A 20,184-nucleotide genomic window follows, 5' to 3' on the forward strand; every position below is an offset into this window, starting at 1 on the left:
ACACTCTTGAACCCTCCCTCCTCCTAAAAAGAGAAGAACATTACGCCGGAGTGTCACAGAGTCCTCTCCTTGAGCCAAGTGATTTTGTCAGTGTGTTGGAATCACTTAATCCGTGGACGTAATGTCATGTCAACTCCAATCCAAAAGAGAGGCCAGACTTGCCAAAACACACTGCGAACGGCGAACAACACGTGTGACGTCATTGTTGTCGTGGAAACCGGATGACAGAACCTGCAAATATTGTGGATACTTGTAGAAAATGGAGACCATTTGAAAATAGTTTGGGGGTGGAATAAGTGTTCTGTTTTCCAATCTAATTTCTGCAGCATGAAGTTGTCAAGCCCGTTTTTGGGGGGTGTTGAAGCGCTATTGAAGTAAATCCGAGCACCTCCAAAACTGAAGAGATCTTACCATTTTATTATGTCCCCTTTTTTTTTTTTTGGGTCGGGGTTTGTCTGATTTGCTGGTAGTTGTGTGTACTTTCATCGACTGTTGTAGCAACGGAGATCATAACTGTGGGATGTCCTCTGGTGCCATCTAGTGGACACAATTACAAAGCACTCTCTAGATGGGAACGCATTAAAAATGGGGTCAGACTACTTTCTGGCATGTATTTCATAAATCAAAGTTGATCGTTTTAGGTGTGGAAAGATGTTAGAACGCTTTGCATTTCATAAAGTCACACCTGCTACGCACGGGTACCGACCGCAGTATTTTTGCCCTGTCGCTATTTATTTTTCCTTTGAATCTGCAATTCATCCTCATTACGTTTGTCTGGAATGGAAGGAGAGCAGCACCTGCCCTCTCGCTCTATTGTAGGGGGTCATAAGTTGAGGGGAAATTGATCCTCCCGAAGGGATGCAGCCGCATGCGCATGGGGGAGTTATTTTAAGACCGCTCGATAATGAGGCGGCATGGCTGGAATCCTGAAGCCTGAGCGCCATCATCATCATCGTCATTAACATTAACATCACTTGTTTGGAATTACTCACTGTAAAGCTTCCAGAAGATTCTCTCTACTAGACGTACAACAAGTAACACTGTATTGATGGATATTTATTGTGTGGTCTCTTACGGGCCGATGAATCGGCCCTCTTGCTGCGGCTCTTCTTTCTCGCCCAGCCTCTTGTGTTTATTAATACACCTAAACAGATTTGAGGTAGTCATGGTCACACATAGCTGCTCTCCGACTCAGCGAGCGGGGCGGGGGGCACTCTGGATCTTTACACCCCCCTCCCACACTTTACGCCCTCTCATTCTGCTTTGTCATTTGAACTGCAACTGGATTCATCCACAGGCGGAGGAAACTTGCGTGTCCAATGACAAGTAAGTAGTGCTTATTTTGATATTGCAGCTAGAATAAGTTTGAACATTTTGTGTAACTTACTTGTGGTAGAGATTAAATGTAAACCATGGCGGTATAAGTTGTACACGTTAAGTTAAAGGTTGTGCTTGTAATGGACGTGAAAAAATGTGAACATAGCTTTCTTCTGAACTGCCTCAAGCCAGCTAACTAGCACTCCCGATCTGGGGAGGATTGAAAAAAAGCGGATCTTGTGTCTTTACGTCAGGGTAGTGCAATCCAATGTTATGATCATCTGCTCTTTTATGTGGATCTGTGCCGCATGTTGGCTGATGTTCATGGGAATGCGTGTTTGAAACGAGCGTTCTGACCAACGCCAAGCTTTTTTCAGCTGTTGTTGGAATAACCCTGCTGGACCACTCCTGTGCCCTGCTCCACATACCCAGATGATAGACCGAGCTGTCATGTGGACCCATCTTCATTGTTAGAGGATTAGCACACATGGACAGCTGTAGAGTTTTGGTTTACTGAGGAGTTGTTAGTCGCTGTCACACAAATGAACACTTTTTTACGCACCGTATATCCACCTGTAGACCAAAACCCGACAGAGTATGTGTTTTAACCGCTAAAGAGGCACAGAGAGTAAACCCCTTTGAGTTCCCAGAACCGTATTAAGTTATTTTGTGTTGAACTACTGTTTAATTTGACATTATCACAAAAAAAAGAGAGCGACAAGCCAATAGCGCATGGCGACCAGTCCAGTTTACTCCACGTCTAGTCCAAAGTCAGCTTGGATAGACTCCAACTGATTACATTGAGGAAAATGGATGTACATCAAGCATCACATCAGTCTCTGTCATTTCTGTTTCCTTGAACAGGGGATGGATCGCAAAGTTGACGCAAACAGTGGTGTCGAGTATTAAAGCCCCACAATGGAGGACGACAGCGATTCGTCATCGGATTTCGAACCTCTCTTCATCCGAGAAGAGAATGGGGATCCCGAGAGCAACTGGTCCACTCTCGCTTTTACAAGCCCGCACGTGAATCAGCCGTCTTTAATGAGGCCGTACTTGCAGGAGATGGACGACCTACTCAAGAGGTGCGAGCAGTCGGACCCAGAAGGGATACTTGGCGAAAGAGAAACATCGCCGTATTTTTGCACAAGTTACGTTGGGAACACGATGGCGACGGCAGAAGAGTGCGCTAAACGCCAGTCCCAAGACGACATGCCTATCACTTCGGCGGGTAGCAAACTGAGCGACACCATGGTGCGGTACGAAGGTCAATTGATGGGTATGTTGGCCATGTTGGAGAGTTGTATGGAGGAGGAAGGCATCAACTTTGAGGAGAATCAGGATTATGTGCATGTGACCAAAGTCAAGGATCTGACGTCGGAGAGTTTGAGCGTTGGTCACCAGGATTCCTCAACGAACACGTCTGAATCGGATGTTCGCGACCAACAGTTCAAGTGTTCCAATCCGTCAATGACAGTTGGTTGTACTTCCGAGGTGGATGAGGTCAATGTCGCAGATTTTCCAACAGAATCCTTGGAGATGGAAATGAGTTTTGGAGTGGATGGATTTGAGAGATTGAAGAGTCAGATGGAGGAGTGCATCGAGGAGCTGCAGCGGTTAGAGATGAAGCGGAAGGACTTACTGGCAGAGGTTATAGCGCTGAGGCGGCAGGAAGCCCGAGAAGAAGAAGCAGCAGCAGCCTCCGAGGATAACGTTTCAAGCAAAGTAAATGAGTTGATGTCGGTGCTGAGAAAGGAGGAGCAAGACCGGAGAGAAGAGAGAAAGAGGGAGGTACAGCTCCTCAGGTCGGAACTGTCTGAAGAGGAGCGGAGAGTGTGGAAGGCGGAAATGGAAAAGCAGGAGTTGCGCGATGAGACGCGCAAGCTAAAGAGGCAGCTGTTTACCAAGGCCAAGGAGAGTGCACACATCCAGGCAGCCCTCAACAAGCGGCGCCATGAAATGGATCTCCAGAAGAGCGAGGAGGTAGGAGACAAACTGTTTGGGTGAAATTTCAGGATGAGACAACAAACGTCCCGAAACAGTTGAACGTATGAATTAATTTCAGGTCCATCCTGAAATTTCACCCAATAGCCATATATCTAAAACTTTTTTTTATGAGGAGAGTCTTCAACAAGAGATTCTCAACGGAAATACCCAATGCTCATCCTCTAGGAGAAACTGCAGACATTGCTCCAGCAAATGACCAAGGAGGGTTCCCAGCTCACGTCAGCCCATCAGCAACATCTCCAAGACCTCCGAGCGGAGATTTGCGTTCGCAACACCAGCCGGACCTGCAACGCGACGCAGGAGGAGCTGTCCAAGAGGAACTCCTGTGGGGACATCCAGCAGTACCTACAGGAGAGCTTGAGAGGTCTTGAGAACAGGTCCTGGATGTCACTCAGCAATTTGCTTCGTTCACTATTATTCCTACTGCATTGTCCATGAATACGCAAGGACTTAACTGATTGTGTTGGACCATTGGCATTGGCTCTAGGTATGAACCCGTGTTGCTGGCACTTCAGAAGAGGAAAGAGACAACAACGAGGGCTTCGGCCAAAGCTAAAGAGCAGACCCGGGAGCTCAAGGCCCAGCTTGGACCCCTGCGGGAAGAGATGCAAGCGCAGGTGCTGCAGAGGGCTCGCTTGGAGGAGAAACTTAAACTCGTTCACATCCAGAGGAGAGAGGATGCCGGGAACTACGAGGTGACGTGAGATGCTGAGCCGCGTGGACGACAGAGCAGACGTTAGATGTGTCTTTTCACTATTTTAGGAGAGCATCCGTGTTCTCGAGCGGAGCAGCAGAGAGTTGACGATGGAGCTGACGATCCAGAAAAGAAAAAACAAGGAGGCGGCGGAGTTGCGCGACTGCCTGTCTAAACAAATCCTTCTTTATAGGTGAGATGGATGGTGTTGATGGTATTTGGTGTTTTACTAATACAACTTTTTTGAACAGGTCTGCTACTGGGGGACCACCAGATCTCTGAACACCAAGAGGAAACATGAGTTAGAGCTCTAGATGAGTCTTTTCGATATGTACAAGACTATAGAATGCACTTTGCACATGTTTTTGCATTGTTTATAAAGGTAGTTGGTAGAAATCTACACAGTTTTTATTGTTGTAAGCAAGCAATGCCTTGGAGCGGGCAATCGTCCTTTTGACAACGGTGAGTCTTTGCCTTATGTCTGGCTGCTGACTTCACGAGGAAGCAGACCCCTGGGGTCATCTATCTCCAGAGACCCCAAGCAATAAGAAGACAATGGGGGATCTTATTGTTGCTAATGTCATCTGTATTTTCTATTGCAGTTCTCAAGCATCCTTAAGCTATTCGATAAACGATACCTGTCGTTTTAGTTGTTTTGAGCCATGTCAGCAACAGTCGAGGGGGTTGTGGTTTCAAATCTCGGCTCAGGCCCTTTTGTATGGCGTTTGCATGTTCTTCCCGCGCTTAGGTGGGTTGCCCCCTGGCTTCCTCACACATTTAAAAAATGTTCCATGAAAGGCTGTGCAGGATGTATCTTTCACTCGAAGTCGCTATTCAGAACAAAATCAACAGAAAATTTATGTTTCTTTCAGACCCTGTTTTTTGCAGAAACTGCTTTTAATGCCACAATACAATCACTACACTGAGGTTTATTTTTTAATAAATCCTTTTTATTTCAAAATTCTGAGGACCACAAGCCACGTGTTAGTGTGAGTCGTGACAACACATACTTCTTCTTCCCTATTGGTCTGTTAGCACAAGCCAAGTAAGACGCACTATGATTGGAGGATAGCTTCATCCTGCTTTTTAATTCGTCAGGCGGGAACGCGAGCCTACCGCGGTTGAGCGACGCCTGCCAGCTATTGGAGCAAGCTGCCACACCCCCGCGTAAGTGACGTGGCGGCCATGTTGGCAGGGGCGAGCTTCCCATCAAAGCAAATGTATTGACGTTGAAATTTAATCTAAATTACCAGTTCTAAATCGATTTTCATGAATTTCACTACGATTTTTTCAATGCCAAAATATGTGCTATGAAATAAAAACTTTTTTTTTAAATTCTTAATATTGTTGTTAACAATAATAATTTTACAGGTCAAAAACAAAACAAACCACAAAAAAAAACAAAAAAAAAAAAAAAAAAACAATTTCAGCCATAAAAGGTCAATTCCTAGTTTCCTTTTTATACCTGTAAGACGTTGCGCAATGTGCCGGCATCCATCCCACAACTTGCCCGAATACCGACAACCTTTGCCCCTCCTAGTTTACCATCGCCGTAGGCACGCAGTTTTATAGTGTCATGTCGTTGTTACCGTTCATATCGCCGATGTGTCGAAGCAAGACTCGTAAGTAAGCAGAAGGCAATAATGACTTCATCTGACCATTACCACATTTTCAACCTCCTGCGTCCGCTGTATCGCCGCACGCACACGCTGGAGGACTTCATGGACAGCATCGTGTTCCAAGATGGGCACAAATTGGTTCTTGTCGAACAAGCCGACTCGAACTGCTTCAAATCCTTCGTCGGGAGCATTTTGGTCTGCTACGACAAGGAGCTTCAGCAAGCGCCAAGCAGGCACCAGGTAAAAAATCAATCCTGCTTCCAAGGACTAATGCAATCAAAATGAGAATGATATTTTCATTGAAAACTCTCACTTCAGGTTTATTTGTTTTTTCCATATCGTGTTTTCCGCTTAGCTCCACGTTTATTGTTGATCCTTGGGTTATTTAGATGAAAACATGTCACTGACATGTTATAGTGAACTGCCATAAATTGTTTACAATCTGAATATAAAAAATGTATTATGCCTCATACGGCAATCTCACTTCTCTTGTTTATACTTGGAGGAATATAGAGTTTTTTAATTATTATTTTTTAAATGTATTTCTCTCCATAGACTTGCACTTTTTCCGAACTGCTGGCCTTCGTTCTCAACAGCCTGAAAAGGAAGAACATGCGAAACATCTTAATATACGGCTACAAACCGCTTCGGGTGGACTGGGAGGAGCGTGACTCCGACCTCTTCAAATTCCAGGGCCAATTGTCCCAGTGTGCGTCCTACGTCCATGGCAGCAACCTGTGGAAGAAAATGGTCCTGCGTCTCGGCACCGACATCAGCCGTCACCTGCTGGAGAGCTGCTCCGTGTTTGTGACGGTCCCGCCGTCGTGCGCGTTCCAGGTGTGCGGCGCTCCCATCTACGACAAGGTCTCCTTGACCACCTTCCGCTCAGCGTTTTGCCTCCAGACTCGAACCAGGACCCGTCGTAACTCTAAGTCTCTGAAGAGTAGATATGCAGAGAGCTTGGATTGGAGGGATTTTAAAGCCTCACATCGGAAAAGGAAGAGACAAACCAATGAAGAGGAAAAGGAGGACATGGTGTGTTTTGGAAAGAGGAGACGACTCGCAGAAGCTCAGGACGTCAAAGACGCCGTGGATGAAGGACAGTCGGTGTCGTTCAAACCAGTCGAGGTGAACGCTTCTGTCCCCAAACAAACAGCTGAAACAAGCACAACTCCTTTAATGTGCGATCCAAGTTGGAGATCAGGCGTTTTCCCGCCTCTTCCTCCCTCGTATTGTTTCATCCGCACCTCGACTTTACTGTACGGCGGCCGGGGAATGGGGGGGTTCCTCCTCAACAAGAAGAAGAGGCGCACGGTAGTCTCGAAAAGAAGACTACAAGGTCAGGATGTGGTGAGGCTGATTTTCTTCGAGGGGTTGCCGTATCTCAACGGAATTCAAAAGAAACAGCGGAAGCTTCCCCGTCGCTTTTTTAACATGACGCCGCTTTTTAGCCTGCTTTTATTTCAACACAGGAAGTACACCTACATCAGAACGCTGCAGAGGATGTGCCCTCTGGTGCATCGCGACGTGGCCCGGGGCGACCTGAGCTCGCTTTTGTCCAAACACTGCAGGCCTCACCGGGTTTTCCTGTTCGTAAGGGAGTGCCTGTGCGCCGTCGCCCCGCCGGAGCTTTGGGGCTCTTTGGAAAACCGTAGTTATTTTTTGGCGCGGGTCAGGGGATTTTTGTGCAGCAACAAGTTTGACAAGCTTTCCATTGCTGAGCTGATGTGGAAGATGAAGGTGAATGATTGTGACTGGTTGAAGATCAGGAAGAGAGGTACGATCACTGGGGAAATAAAATTAGTTATTGGGTGTCTGAATAAAAGTCTTCCAACATCCTTTTGTCAAAACAGCACAATTAATCTCCACTTGTTGAAGTCACTCATTTTTCATCTTGTAGAATGTCCCCTTTAAGAAAATATGTAAGTGTCTTTTTTTTTGTCTGATTCAATGGACTGCTTTTTGCAGGCCGAATCCCACCTAGCGAGCTCGCGTATCGGACCCGGGTGCTCGGTCAGCTGCTCGTTTGGCTCCTCGACGGCTACGTTGTCGGCCTAGTCCGAGCTTGCTTCTACGTCACCGAATGTGTGGGTCAGAAGAACGCCCTACGGTTCTACAGACACAAGGTTTGGGCCAGACTGGAGGATCTGGCCTTCAGGTGCGCATCTCAAGGAACAACACACATTTTCAAAATGGGTAACAGTGCTTATGATCGCCCTTCGTGATTGTAGAGATTACCTTTCAAAGGGCCAGATAGAGGAATTGACTCCGGCTCAGGTGGCTTCCCTCCCCCAAAACACCGTCTCCTCCCGCATACGCTTCATCCCAAAGATGAATACCGTAAGGCCCATCATGCGAGTTCTGGGAACAGACGCCAAGACCAGGGTTGGTCACTTTTGTCATTTTGGTTGCAAAATGTTTCATTTAAACAATTGTAAACGCCTCCCGTCCCTCTCTGCAGGCCTTCCGAAGAAGCGTGCGTGACCTAAAGGATGTCTTGTGGGTTTGCGTGCGCACCTTTCCGTCCCTCCTGGGTTCCACTGTGTGGGGGATGACTGATATCCACAAAGTCTTGTCCACTATCGCACCGGCCTATAAGGATAAGTCGAAGCCCCTCTACTTCGCTAAGGTTGGACATCATTTGCATATTAAGGATTTCATGTCAGATTTTCTTTTTTTTTTTTTTTTTTTGCATTTGTGGATATCCTGGAACTTGAAGTCTTTGAAAATACACAGATTGGTCGCACGCTTAACTCATTCACTATCAGCCGAGTGAAAAAAATGGATCTTTGACGTATTTATCCGTCAATGGCAGTGAATGAGTTAATAGTAGTGTCACCACTGATTACCAATTTATAGTGCGTAGATTGACTCCCTCTAGTGGTAAGCAAAGGAACAGGAAGTTTGTTCACACCGTGCATCATGTTACAGGTTCACTTTTTTAATGCGGCAAAAGTACATTTTTTCCCAGTTAATTGTGTCATCCTTCCCTTTCTCACTTAAAGGCAGACGTCAGCGGAGCGTTCGATAGTCTGCCCCATGACAAACTTCTCCACGTGATCGGCGAAGCTCTGTCGCATATCCAAGAGGATAGCTTCAACATACGCAGCTATGCCAAGATCTGGGCCGATTCTTTTGTGGGCCTGAGGAAGTCTTTTGTCAGAGAGGTATAATAAAAATTTACAGGCTTCCTAAAGAATATTCTATCCATTTCTCGATTTTTTTTTTTCTTCCCCTCCATCTCTTTTTCCAGGCTGTCTTTGCGGGGGATGAGATGAGCTGCCCAAACATGAAAGGCTTTGTGACGGCACTGCAAAGAAACCGCAGAACTCACCACACCATCCTGGTGGAGCAGGTTGGGATGCAATCCTCAGATAATCCTTGTCGATTCTTAACATTTTTTAGCTTAATTTGAGCTTCTTTTCCAGCAATTCTCCGACACCAGCGGCAAAGCGATGCTTCAGTTCTTCAAACACATGTTGACCGGCAACGTTATACATTTTGGGAAGAAGTAAGATTTGACTTTTAGTCTTAACAACACGGGCCTGCACGTCGTAACTCTGGTATTGGATCCTCTCAGAAGGTATCGTCAGATTTGCGGGATTCCTCAGGGATCCTTGGCATCCAGTTTGCTTTGCTGCCTCTGCTACGGTCACATGGAGAATATCCTGTTCCAAGACATGAAAAAAAGCAAAGGGTACTGGGAATATGTTGTCATGCCGCATGAGTAGCACCATAATTCGATCCATGCAAATATTTCTGGGGGTGTAGTAATACCATTTGAACAGGAGAGAGCAGCGTGTTGAAGCTGGTCATTTTTTTTTTTCCAGACGATTGATGAGACTGGTGGATGATTTCCTTCTGATCACGCCGAGTCTACGGGAGGCACAAAACTTTCTAACGTATGTCTCCACGCCCGGGGAGTTATTTCTAATTTCGGCCTTGCATGTGAGATAACCTCCAGCTCGTTTTTTTTTTTTTGGTGTTGAGGGTCTTGCTCGCCGACGTCCCGCAGTACGGCCTGACGGTCAACCCGGAGAAGATGCTGGTCAACTTTCCTCTACCGAAAGATCTGAGTGACTGCACCGGTATCCGCAGGCTCGACCTCCATTGCCTCGTCCCGTGGTGCGGCTTGTTGCTGGACACGTCCTCGCTGGATGTCTATAAAGATTACTCCAGGTGACGCCGCTCGTCAACTGTAAATAATATACCATAGGCTTTTTTTGTTCTCAGATTTGTCATTGGGCTTTTGCTGGGTTTTTATGGTCTCTTATAAGTCAAAGAAAAACCTTCCTGCACTTTGCACCTACTTAGAAAACGTCATAAGAGACAATTCCCGCTCTTACATGAAATGACGGATGCGGCGGAAAATAATTTGTTGAAAGCATTTTTCTTACAAGAAATTATATGAAGTGGATCAATGTGTCCCAACTGTTTTGCCATTTATTTATTGCTATTTAATGACACATATATACAAATATTACTGTAAGGTAATTATGTTTTTGATTAGCATTAAAATCCTGTAAAATCGAAAAACATTTTTTTTAAAATAGTTTGATTTGATAGAAGATCACTCAAGTCTTTAAAATGGCTGCCCAAAACATTTTCTTTGGAGCTGATATGTGATGAAAATGAGTTTCAATTGTACTTCCTGTAATTCCGATTCAATTTCTTCTGTTGAATTGAATTCTGAAATTCTGAATTTTGCACAGACAATTACTTACTTGCATACGGCACTTTTCTGTATTGCATGCTCACTGATCTGAAGTCTGCAGGAAGTCATGAGCGGTGGCTTGACTTCTTGACTTCTTCCTCTCTTTGTTTCACAGCTACTTTGGCCTGTCCCTACGCCACAGCCTCACTTTGGGCTCATTCCTCTCAGCCGGGGAGCGAATGAGGAGGAAGATGACAACGATCCTCAGACTCAAGTGCCAGGCCCTGTTCTTGGACCTGAAGGTCAGCCAAAGATTTATTGCACTTTATTTGCTACAGAGGCCATATAAAATTTGTGCCATTATTTGTTATAAAAATGTATATGTGTGTTGCAGATTGTGATTAAAATTCTCCCTTGCACAGCCCCTTCTGTAAGTTTTTATATTTTTGACTTTTTTTTTTTTCTGTGCAGACAAATTCCGTGGCGACAGTCTACAAAAACATCTACAAGTTGGTGCTACTCCATGCATTCAGGTCAAGATTTACCCCAGTCAACTTTTATTCATCACGTTACATGCGGTTGCTTGACATTTTTTAAAATGGGTTGAATTAAAATTGTTTTATTTTTTTTTTTTTTTTTTGCAAAAACACCATCTATTTAAGTTATAAGCAGAGCAATTGTCCGTCAAGGCAAACAGTGACCAGCACACGGCTTCCTCTCTTAGCCTTGATTTAATGAAGGGCTGGTTAATCACTACCTACAACGAGCGGAGAATTCATTTAATTGACATCTATCGCATTATGCAAACAGTTTTATTTCCCTTGTGGGCTATTTTCAGATTCCATGTGTGCGCCCAGAGTTTACCCTTTGGCCAAACGGTTGCAAAGAACCCTGTCAACTTTCTGCGGATGGTCTGGCACATGGCTGAGTTCACCAATCACCTCATCAGGAGGAGCAACAGAGGTTTTCCACGCAGATTGATTTAAAGTTAAACGTTTTTTTTTTTTTAATCCTTGTGCTTCTCTGCTTTGCATTGTTAGGCTTGAAGGCCCTGCGTGTCATTGTGCCACATAAGGCAGTGCAGTTGATTTACTGCCTTTCATTTCTTCTGGTGTTGTCGCAACATCGCCCCCTATACAAAGTCATGATTCTCCTTCTGCAAAAACGTAGGTGGCGTCGGGAAAGCATGGAAACTCGCAACATGTTCCGGCGTTTCTTCAAAAAAACGATGTCTGCTCCTTACAGGGAAGCGCCATCTGGAGCTCCGACTGGGAGCATTGCGAGTGGCCAGGGTGAGGCAGGCAGCCTGCCCCAGGATCCCCGTGGACTTCTTGACCATTCAAATGTAAATATTGTCTTGATAAAGTCGCACTGGAAAAATATAAACACCAGCAGCTGACAAGTTTGGATGCCGATGTTTGTGTCTAACCACCAGATATGTTGATTATAATATCAACCCCTCCGTGGATTACGATTTACGCTTTGTGATATTTGTCCATTCAGATGTGGTAGAAATCAATTTAGGTATTTTTAAGATTCACTGACAGTGTGAACATGTTTTAGCTGGTGTCTTCAAAAGTATTGAATTGTAGAATAACCTTAGTGTACTGTATTGTGTGGATTCACTTTTTTTTATTGACTGAAATATCAATACACTTTGTCTAAAAAAAAAAAAAAAAAGAAAGGATCCGTTGTCATGATGCCAGAATGCCTTACCACTCACCCACCCACAGGAAATGAACTACAAACTACTCTACTCATCCCCGAAAGACAACAATATGTCATCTTAGGTCCTTACGAAATTCAAACTATGAACAATTTCTCGCTGACAATGACGTGCCCATGAGGTTCCTTTTCAGGAATGGAAACATAGTTCATGATAACGGCAGCGCGGGTTACTGCTCCCGATGTTACTGCGCTTCGATTTCAAAAGCCTCGTTTCCGTATGGGTTCGGTTGCTCCCGTGTGGAAGACCTCTTCCTGACCTTTTGGATTCCTTTGTAGAGAGCCACGAGTGGGATAGAAACCACGGGCGCTGAACAAAGGAGGATGATTACGGCAAACACAAAGTCTGGGTAGGGCTTAACCTCTGTTTTGGGAAAGAGTTCCTAAAGCAGAAAATGAAATTGTGTTGATTCAGGCCATGAAATATGGCATTAAAATATGTTTTGTGTACTTACATAAGCAGGATTCCACGCGGGGTATGTGGGATGTTTCTGGGCTTGGAGGACCACATATGCAACCAACACTACCTTAAGCATTAACGGACTGATGAAAGTCCAACAAAATCTCCAATAAAGATTTGGCCTCTTCCCGGTCATGAAATAAATGTCTTCACTGAAACTGCAGGAAAAGAGAGAACGTACAGATGAATATTGCACTGCGGGGCTTTGTTGTATTGTGGAAGAGAAGAGCAAATCAATACTTTTTCATTCCGTAGACGTAAACAACCCCGATGATCTCGAAAAGCGCAATAATGAGCAATGGAACCGAGCCCACGTAGCTGTTGAAGACCTCCACCCAGTAGTTGCCGGAACCCATGGTGAAGATGAGGGAAATTAAAAATGACATCAAGCAGAACCCCCCTGCAAAAGTCACATAGAAATAATTTACTCGAAACAAATGGGTCATTCGGATTCAGGAGCTTCTTGATTTTAGCTACCTGTAATAAGTTCTTGGGGTACCCACTTGGGGACCAGATTGAGGTCACAGAAGGGTCTTAAGACTCCCTCAGCGTTACCAAACATGGAAGAGAGGCCCAAGCTGAAGAGCATTAGGAAAAATAATACTGCCCATAACTGCGAGCCCGGCATCTCCAGTACTGCCTCAGTGAACACGATAAAAGCCAGCCCAGTTCCCGACGCACTCTGCGATTAAAAAGAAACGGTCCGCATTTCTTTCTGGTACATCGGGTGCGATTAAATGAGATGGGAGGAAAGAGCAGCAAATAACCCGTGACAACGCACGGATGGATAGGTGTTCCGAATGACATCACCTGGTCGAGGAACGTTTTCAGGTTGCACGGTCTCAGTTGTAGGCTGGAGAGCTCATCTGGATTTGTCTGGTTCAGATACTCGATCCAGTGGTCGTAGTTGTCCCTTGTTATATTCTGGTCAGAAAACTCAAAGTGGTTGGTCAGAACCAAGATGTTCCTGCAAATAAACATTTTTGGTTTTCACGTCCGGATATTCCGAAGAAATTTGATCTGAACCTGCCTGTGAATATTCTCATTCGTTCTCAGGGCATTTAATCGATCGCAGTTGGACTGTTCTGATCATCTGAGAAGACTGACACCAATGGTATCAGTCCTTCAAGATTGTTACCGTTCGTCGTCTGATTTCTAAAATGGCTTCCGAAACAGTTCCGTTCCGATCAAGTGAATGCCCTGGGAGTACATCTGAACGTCTGTACGTACTCTTTTAGACAGGTATTGAAACCGGTGTTAGCTTTAAAACCCAGGATGGCAAAGATGGATATGGCAGCGTAGAGGGATGTGGCACTGTTTATTAATCCCACGATGACTGCATCCTTCTCGCAGTTGTTTCTAATACACACAAATGAGTACAAATCAAAGAGTGTGCTACACAAATACTCTCCAAAAATTATTTGTACGATATTTAAGACTCACTTCTCATTAGCGTAGCTGGAGATCGCTATCAGACCTCCAAAAGCCACAGAGAGTGAGAAGAAGATCTGAGTCGAGGCGTCTAACCAAACCTGAGGGTTCTTCAGTATCTCCCACTGAAGACAGACAGATCAGGTTCTTGGCTTTGGAGCTGTGTTGCTCAACTAGCCGCCAAAATGTAAGAAAACTCACATCAGGGGTGAAGAGATACACCAGTCCATCGGTCGATCCGGGCAGGGTGAGGGCACGGACCAGAAAAATGGTGAGTACCACGTACGGCAAGGTGGTTGTCACATACACTGCCTACAATGTAGAACAGATGCACAGAACTGATCTTGATGCACATTTCATCCATGAGAGAACTCAATGTGCTTCACACAAGCACTGACTTTCCCCATGGACTGGATTCCTTTGATTATACAGATGTACATTGTCAACCAGGCGCAGGCCAGGCAGACCACCAACCACCACTGCAGAGAACCGCTGGTCTCAATGCCGGTGGTGATGTTCAGGGTCTGGCGGTACCAGAAGAAATTGACTGGGGTGCTCTTCACGCATTCCTCATTCAAGCCTGCATGGATTGTGGATAAGGTAACAAAACATTTGATTAATTATCTTCTCCCCTGTACTAAAGTCCAAACTTTTACAGACATATATGCTAAAATTTTCCATTAATACTCTAGGACTGCAGCTATTCAATATTTATTTGTAGGCAATGCAACTTTATTTATATAGAACGTTTTGTACACAAGGTAACTCAATGCGCACACAAGCACATACAAAAGCAGAGAAAACAAGAGTAGCTTACAAACAAAAAATAGTGAACTAAAATACTAAATACTAAAAACCTCATTCATGGTCACGACCTCAAAGAACAAGATCCCGGATACAAGTGGCCGAAATTAATTTCCTCCGCAGCGCATCTGGGCTCTCCCTTAGAGATTAGGTGAGAAGCTCGGTCAGCCGAGAGGGACTCAGAAGCCAGACGAGGTGGCTCGGGCATCTGATTAGGATCCTTCCTGGACCATGACTTCACTTCTGTTGGCAGCTCATTCCGTTCATGTGCAGCATAACAGCGAAATGCAGCTTCACCATGTTTGCTCTGAACTCTGAGCTTCACTAAGTGATCCAAGTCTGTAGACCTCAGAGCCTTTCTGGATTTATATTCAATCACCATTTGATTTATGTATTCAGGACCAGGTGTAGAATTTTAAAAAATCTATTTTTCAGATGACTCCAATTATTATTCCTTTGACTAATCAGATTTAGTTTCAATGGTTTCTGTGGAGTTACCTGTGCGGTTAATGTTGAGTGGACACTGGCTCCATGGCAGAGGGTTCTGGAAGGAGTTGAAAAAGTACCAAAAGACCCAGGCCAAGATGGTGTTGTAGAAATTGCACACCAGGAACGACACAACCATCGAGCCAATGCCTACGTGGAGAAATTAACAACCGAATAAGTTCTATTCCGTTTTATTAGATGTGCAAATCCAGTTTGATAAAATGCCATATCCTGGGACAGCTACCAACTCCACCCAGAAAGGGTGAGATGTTCTTCCACACTCCGATGCTTCCCTTGCGAAGCCTCTGTCCAATCGCCATCTCCAAGTAGAGCAGGGGGAGACCCTCGAACACCAACGCGATCAGGTAGGGGATTAGGAAGGCTCCTGGGGGTGTAGAAATTTGTGTTCATAAAGAGTTAGCGATTAAAAATGATGGTTTTCTCATTTTCTCATCTAATGGCTGAAGTGACTTTTAAGTCACGGTTAAGCATCGGTCAAATTGAAGCTTAGCGACACCTCCCGTGTGAGTAAATACGTGAGTTAATAAAGCTGATAACCTCTTGCTGTACATTAGTGGGTCAATGTTTGTTCAGCTTGACCTTCAGTGACAACTATGAGGAAGTGAATCAATACTGCGCCAGGGGCTGCATAAAAACGGAACTAGGAACTCACCTCCTCCATAAATTTGGCAGAGGTAGGGGAAACGCCAAACGTTTCCGATGCCAACGGCAAAACCGATGGAGGTCAGCATGTACTCAATCTTGTTGTTCCATGTGACTTCTTCCTGCACGTCTCTTGTTTTGTCCATCTCGCGCCGGCTGAATGTGGAGGCCCAATTCCAGGAATGTTGCAAAAGTCTCTCGGATTTGTAACATGCGCTAAAATGCTGCTTTCTCCTTGGTCTCACCTGAATGTGGAAGTTGTTCATGTGCGGGTCGTCTTTTATCAGCTGCCTTTGCCTCCCTTGGGGGCTGTCCTATCAGTGTCCTATGAGGAGCTTCCAATCAGGTTCCTGGTTTGGATGACACAAAGTACAAATCCCTCTATTTAATTTCATTTTTGTGTAATCCAGAAAGACTCCTTGAGATTAGATTTTTTTTTTTAAGATTTTGTGGCAGCTAACAAAGGTGTCACACAGTTCAAATGTGCAGAAATTGTAAACTGCTGTGGGAAGGTTAAAACAACAAAAAATAAAAGACAGCAAAATGAGAAGTCAGTGGGAAACTCAAACCTTGCCACTTCTTAAAATATAGAAATGTGGTTACTCCCAGATTAATAGATAACCAGTGTGATGCCGTGTCAATGTTACGCTGACCTCAAAAGTAGTAAAACTAGCATAAAACCTTGATATACGGGACTGAGGAGTTTAAGGAGTATGACATGACAAATGTGAGTTTCGTTTGAAGGTCGGTTAACTAAATTTCCTGGTCCAAACGTGCCAGCACCAACTTCTGAGCAATAATTGAGACAGTCGGGAAGCAAGCAGAGATTCAACGCTAATATGACCATCGGCGCTTTCCATTGTTCTTTATCAGCCACAACATTCCGTACGAGACAATTTGTACTCACATTTGGATTACGTGGTACTTACGGGTGCATCTGCAAGGGTCGGCGTTCTGCACATGCGTGCAAATTGCTCTCCGCTGTAGTTCCTCTTTGTAAAGATTTGAGCACATTATGGTTTTATATTTTTTATTCTGTGTCTAACTTGGTCCTTGCTTTGGCTTTTGGCAAGGATGCAACAGAAAACAATCACAGTGCGTATCCCGGGATGGATTCTTACAATTCCATATTTGAGACAACAGTTTAAGACGTTATTCCGGAAATGTGCCCTCATTTTTTTTTATAGGAGCTTAAAAGAGTTTTTCAAAACTAAGTGTACCGTTATCTCCCCAGGCCAACAAATGCAGTTATTCTCATTCCCTATTAAATATGTACCCGATCACGTGAAGCACCAGCTGACATCATTTTCATTAATATTCAAAGTAAACCTTGTCAACCCAAGAACCCACAGAGACAATACTTGACACAAAGCTCTTTAATGATGTTCCATTTGTCGTAAACGCCACCAGTAAAGCAGCCGCTAGATCAATAAAGATGGCTAGTTGAAAATCGGCGAGCTGCTTTACTACATAATGTGCGCGATCTGGACTTTGATTCACACTTGGTGTTTTTCCATGAAAAAATTGTTTTAAGATGCGTTCCTTTGTGGGATTTTTCCCCAACAAAAGTCACAAATACAGCAGCTGACACGCATTGGTGAAACGTGGATAGGTTTTCATGCTGGATTTTTAAATCTGTCATTATCAAAACATTTACAAAAAAAAATACTGAAGTGCTCAAAGTAGCACCATGATGACCCTGACCAAAGAACTTTGGGTTTTGTGCAAAACAAGCCAGAAAGTTGGGACAAAATGACCCAAGTGTTAGTCGGTCCCTTTTCAAATACAGAAATATAAAATAATGTAATACAATTATTGCAAGTCACTGTTTGAACATTAACGCAACACTTTTAAGATACAGTCGGATGATATTTGTACTAAAAAGTGAAATACAACTGAACTGTACTAATCACTTTTAAATCGCTTTAGTTGTCATTCTATCACTGAAGTGCACTTTTCTGAACCATACACTTTTTCGTGTTTTTATACTGAAACGAGGACCATGAATGCATTCATTGGTGCTCCTCTTGCACGGAATTTTCCATCGAAACTCTGTATGGGTTGAGGCTGCTCAGACGGCTGGAGTTCTTCCGGATGCTGTGGTACAAAGCCACAAGAGGGATGGCGCTCACGGGCAACGTACAAAGTAATACGCTGATGGCAATCACCCAGCCGGGGTAAGGCTTGGCCTGAGTTTTGGGGAACAGTTCCTAAAGGAGAGACACGGGAAGTCTTTGAAGTTTCAAAACTTGAGGCGAGTGAGAAATGTTCGTTTTGCTTACATAAGCAGGGTTCCATGTGCTAAAGTTGGGAGGATTCTTTGCCTCGAGTGCCACATACGCAATCAGTACCGACATAAGCATCAAAGGACTGATAATAGCCCAACAAATTTTCCAGTAAAGACTGGGATTCTTCCCGATCATTAAGAAGATGTCGTCACTGAAACTTGAGGAGAGAAAACAAAGCAAATTATTTTTTTAACAGCAAGATGTAGTTGAGTTAATGCAAAAGTTGAAGTCATGGGTACTTTTTTATTCCGTGGACATACGCCACCCCGACGACTTCGAAGAACGCAATAAGGAGGAGGGGGATGGAGCCCACGTAAGTGTTGAACACCTCGACCCAGTAGTTCCCGGAACCCATGGTGAAGATGAGAGAAATGGAAAAAGCAGTCAAGCAGACGAGCCCTGTAAACGTTGACGGCAACAAAACCTTGAAAACATGCGCTCACTATTTTTGTGCGCTATTCTCATTTCTTTTCATTTGAAGTACCTGTCCACAGTTCAACGGGGAGCCACTTGGGCATGATGTTGAGCTCACGGATGGGGTTGAGGACTCCCTCTAGGGTGCCAAACATGGAGGACAGGCCCAAGCTGAAGAGCATCAGGAAAAACAAGGTGGCCCACACCTGCGAGTACGGCATCTCCAGCACTGCTTGGGTGAACATGATAAAAGCCAGGCCGGTGCCAGACGCACTCTGGGGGGTCACAATTACAAAGGTTAAGGAAGGAACATGACCCCCGTCATTTTTTTCAGAATTACAGTACCTGGTCTAGGAAAGTGCTTAGGTTACACTCTCTGGGTGAGAACGTGGGAGGTATTGCCAGATTTACATTGTTCAGATGCTCAACCATAACGCTGTAGTTTAGTTTACCCTCGTCGGGAAGCTCTAAGTGAAAGTGTTTGTAAATTTCCTTCATCATCTCCAAGTTGTCTGTCTGACAGTTTTGCAAGTCGATGTTGGCTTTAAAACCCAGGATGGCGAAGATGGCAATGGATGCGTACAGGGATGTGGCACTGTTTATTATTCCAACCAAAAGTGCATCCTTCTCGCAGTTGTTGCTAATACGTACAAAAAAAAAAAACAACAAAGTGACTGAGTGCACTCTACAAACCATCTGAAGTCTTATTTTATTTCCAAGCACTTACTGCTCATTATTGTAGCTGGAGAATGCTATCAGACCTCCAAAGGCCACTGAGAGAGAGAAGAAGATTTGGGTTGCGGCATCAAGCCACACCTGCGGGTTCTTCAGTATCTGCCACTGAAAACAAAAACACATCAAACTGTTGAGTTCAGATCGGTAAAGCTTTAAGTGTCTGCCCAAAAAATGAGAAAACCCACATCAGGGGTGAAGAGATACACCAGTCCATCTATGGCTCCAGGCAAAGTGAGGGCGTGGCCCACGAAAATGGTCAGAACCACGTAGGGCAGAGGGGTTGTCACATACACAGCCTATAAACAAAGCCAAGTTTAAACACACAAAGTGAGACTCTCGGCCAATCACTGACCTTTCCCATGGACTTGATTCCTCTGATGAAACAGATGTAGATAATCAACCAAGCGCAGGCCAGGCAGACCACCAACTGCCACTGCAGAGAACCGCTTGTCTCAATGTCCGGAGTGATGTTGAGGGTCTTGCGGTACCAGAAGAAGTTGACCGGAGTGCTTTTCACACATTCCGTAGTCAAGTCTGCACGGGTCAATTACAGTGGGGGGTGGTCAGTTATGCAACGATGACGTTTAGAGTCAAATGTGTTGGGGGAGGCTCCATCTCCTACCAACTCTCAAGATTTATTCTCCGACCTTAAACGCCCAATCTCCAAAGAATTAACCTTTAAGTTATCAAGCCCCTTATTGGTAACCTTTTCCCTCAAATGTGGCGTATCAGTCATGATCTCCAAGGACAATTACTTGTGTCATTAGTCGAACACTGGCTCCATGGCAGCGGGTTTTTGAAAGAGTTGTAGAAGTACCACAGCACCCACGCCAGGACAGAGTTGTAGAAAAGGGTAATCAGAAAAGACACCAACATAGAGCTAATGC

General features: G+C 44.7%; 4 protein-coding genes across 4 annotated transcripts; 2 read left to right on the forward strand and 2 right to left on the reverse strand.

Moving 5' to 3' along the window:
• The first annotated feature begins 1,242 nt into the window (after positions 1–1,242).
• On the forward strand, positions 1,243–5,335 carry sync (syncoilin, intermediate filament protein). Its single transcript, XM_088319323.1, has 6 exons — positions 1,243–1,326; positions 2,182–3,300; positions 3,490–3,701; positions 3,812–4,019; positions 4,087–4,211; positions 4,270–5,335. Exons 2-6 carry the CDS (start codon positions 2,236–2,238, stop codon positions 4,298–4,300), a joined length of 1,641 nt encoding a protein of 546 aa, XP_088175449.1. The 5' UTR covers positions 1,243–1,326; positions 2,182–2,235; the 3' UTR covers positions 4,301–5,335.
• Positions 5,336–5,498: 163 nt separating this feature from the next.
• On the forward strand, positions 5,499–11,693 carry tert (telomerase reverse transcriptase). Its single transcript, XM_088318749.1, has 16 exons — positions 5,499–5,877; positions 6,193–7,414; positions 7,606–7,795; positions 7,869–8,022; positions 8,099–8,266; positions 8,643–8,804; positions 8,891–8,992; positions 9,066–9,148; positions 9,218–9,334; positions 9,468–9,539; positions 9,628–9,816; positions 10,467–10,593; positions 10,763–10,824; positions 11,130–11,254; positions 11,332–11,457; positions 11,537–11,693. Exons 1-16 carry the CDS (start codon positions 5,662–5,664, stop codon positions 11,638–11,640), a joined length of 3,219 nt encoding a protein of 1,072 aa, XP_088174875.1. The 5' UTR covers positions 5,499–5,661; the 3' UTR covers positions 11,641–11,693.
• Positions 11,694–11,751: 58 nt separating this feature from the next.
• Positions 11,752–16,095, reverse strand: LOC148321455 (sodium-dependent neutral amino acid transporter B(0)AT3-like). The gene is made up of 12 exons (XM_088318750.1): positions 15,871–16,095; positions 15,442–15,582; positions 15,210–15,347; positions 14,306–14,487; positions 14,109–14,219; positions 13,920–14,032; positions 13,707–13,835; positions 13,287–13,443; positions 12,954–13,158; positions 12,717–12,876; positions 12,472–12,634; positions 11,752–12,399 (listed from the first exon to the last, which is right to left on the reverse strand). Exons 1-12 carry the CDS (start codon positions 16,004–16,006, stop codon positions 12,202–12,204), a joined length of 1,833 nt encoding a protein of 610 aa, XP_088174876.1. The 5' UTR covers positions 16,007–16,095; the 3' UTR covers positions 11,752–12,201.
• Positions 16,096–17,872: 1,777 nt separating this feature from the next.
• On the reverse strand, positions 17,873–20,184 carry LOC148321456 (sodium-dependent neutral amino acid transporter B(0)AT3-like). Its single transcript, XM_088318301.1, has 9 exons — positions 20,053–20,184; positions 19,650–19,831; positions 19,483–19,593; positions 19,290–19,402; positions 18,908–19,202; positions 18,633–18,837; positions 18,388–18,547; positions 18,143–18,305; positions 17,873–18,070 (listed from the first exon to the last, which is right to left on the reverse strand). Exons 1-9 carry the CDS (start codon positions 20,171–20,173, stop codon positions 17,873–17,875), a joined length of 1,548 nt encoding a protein of 515 aa, XP_088174427.1. The 5' UTR covers positions 20,174–20,184.

This window comes from Idiotropiscis lumnitzeri, chromosome 16 (genome assembly GCF_059441095.1).
Source record: "Idiotropiscis lumnitzeri isolate Australia: NSW breed Sydney's pygmy pipehorse chromosome 16, RoL_Ilum_1.0, whole genome shotgun sequence".
Classification (NCBI taxonomy): Eukaryota; Metazoa; Chordata; class Actinopteri; order Syngnathiformes; family Syngnathidae; genus Idiotropiscis; species Idiotropiscis lumnitzeri.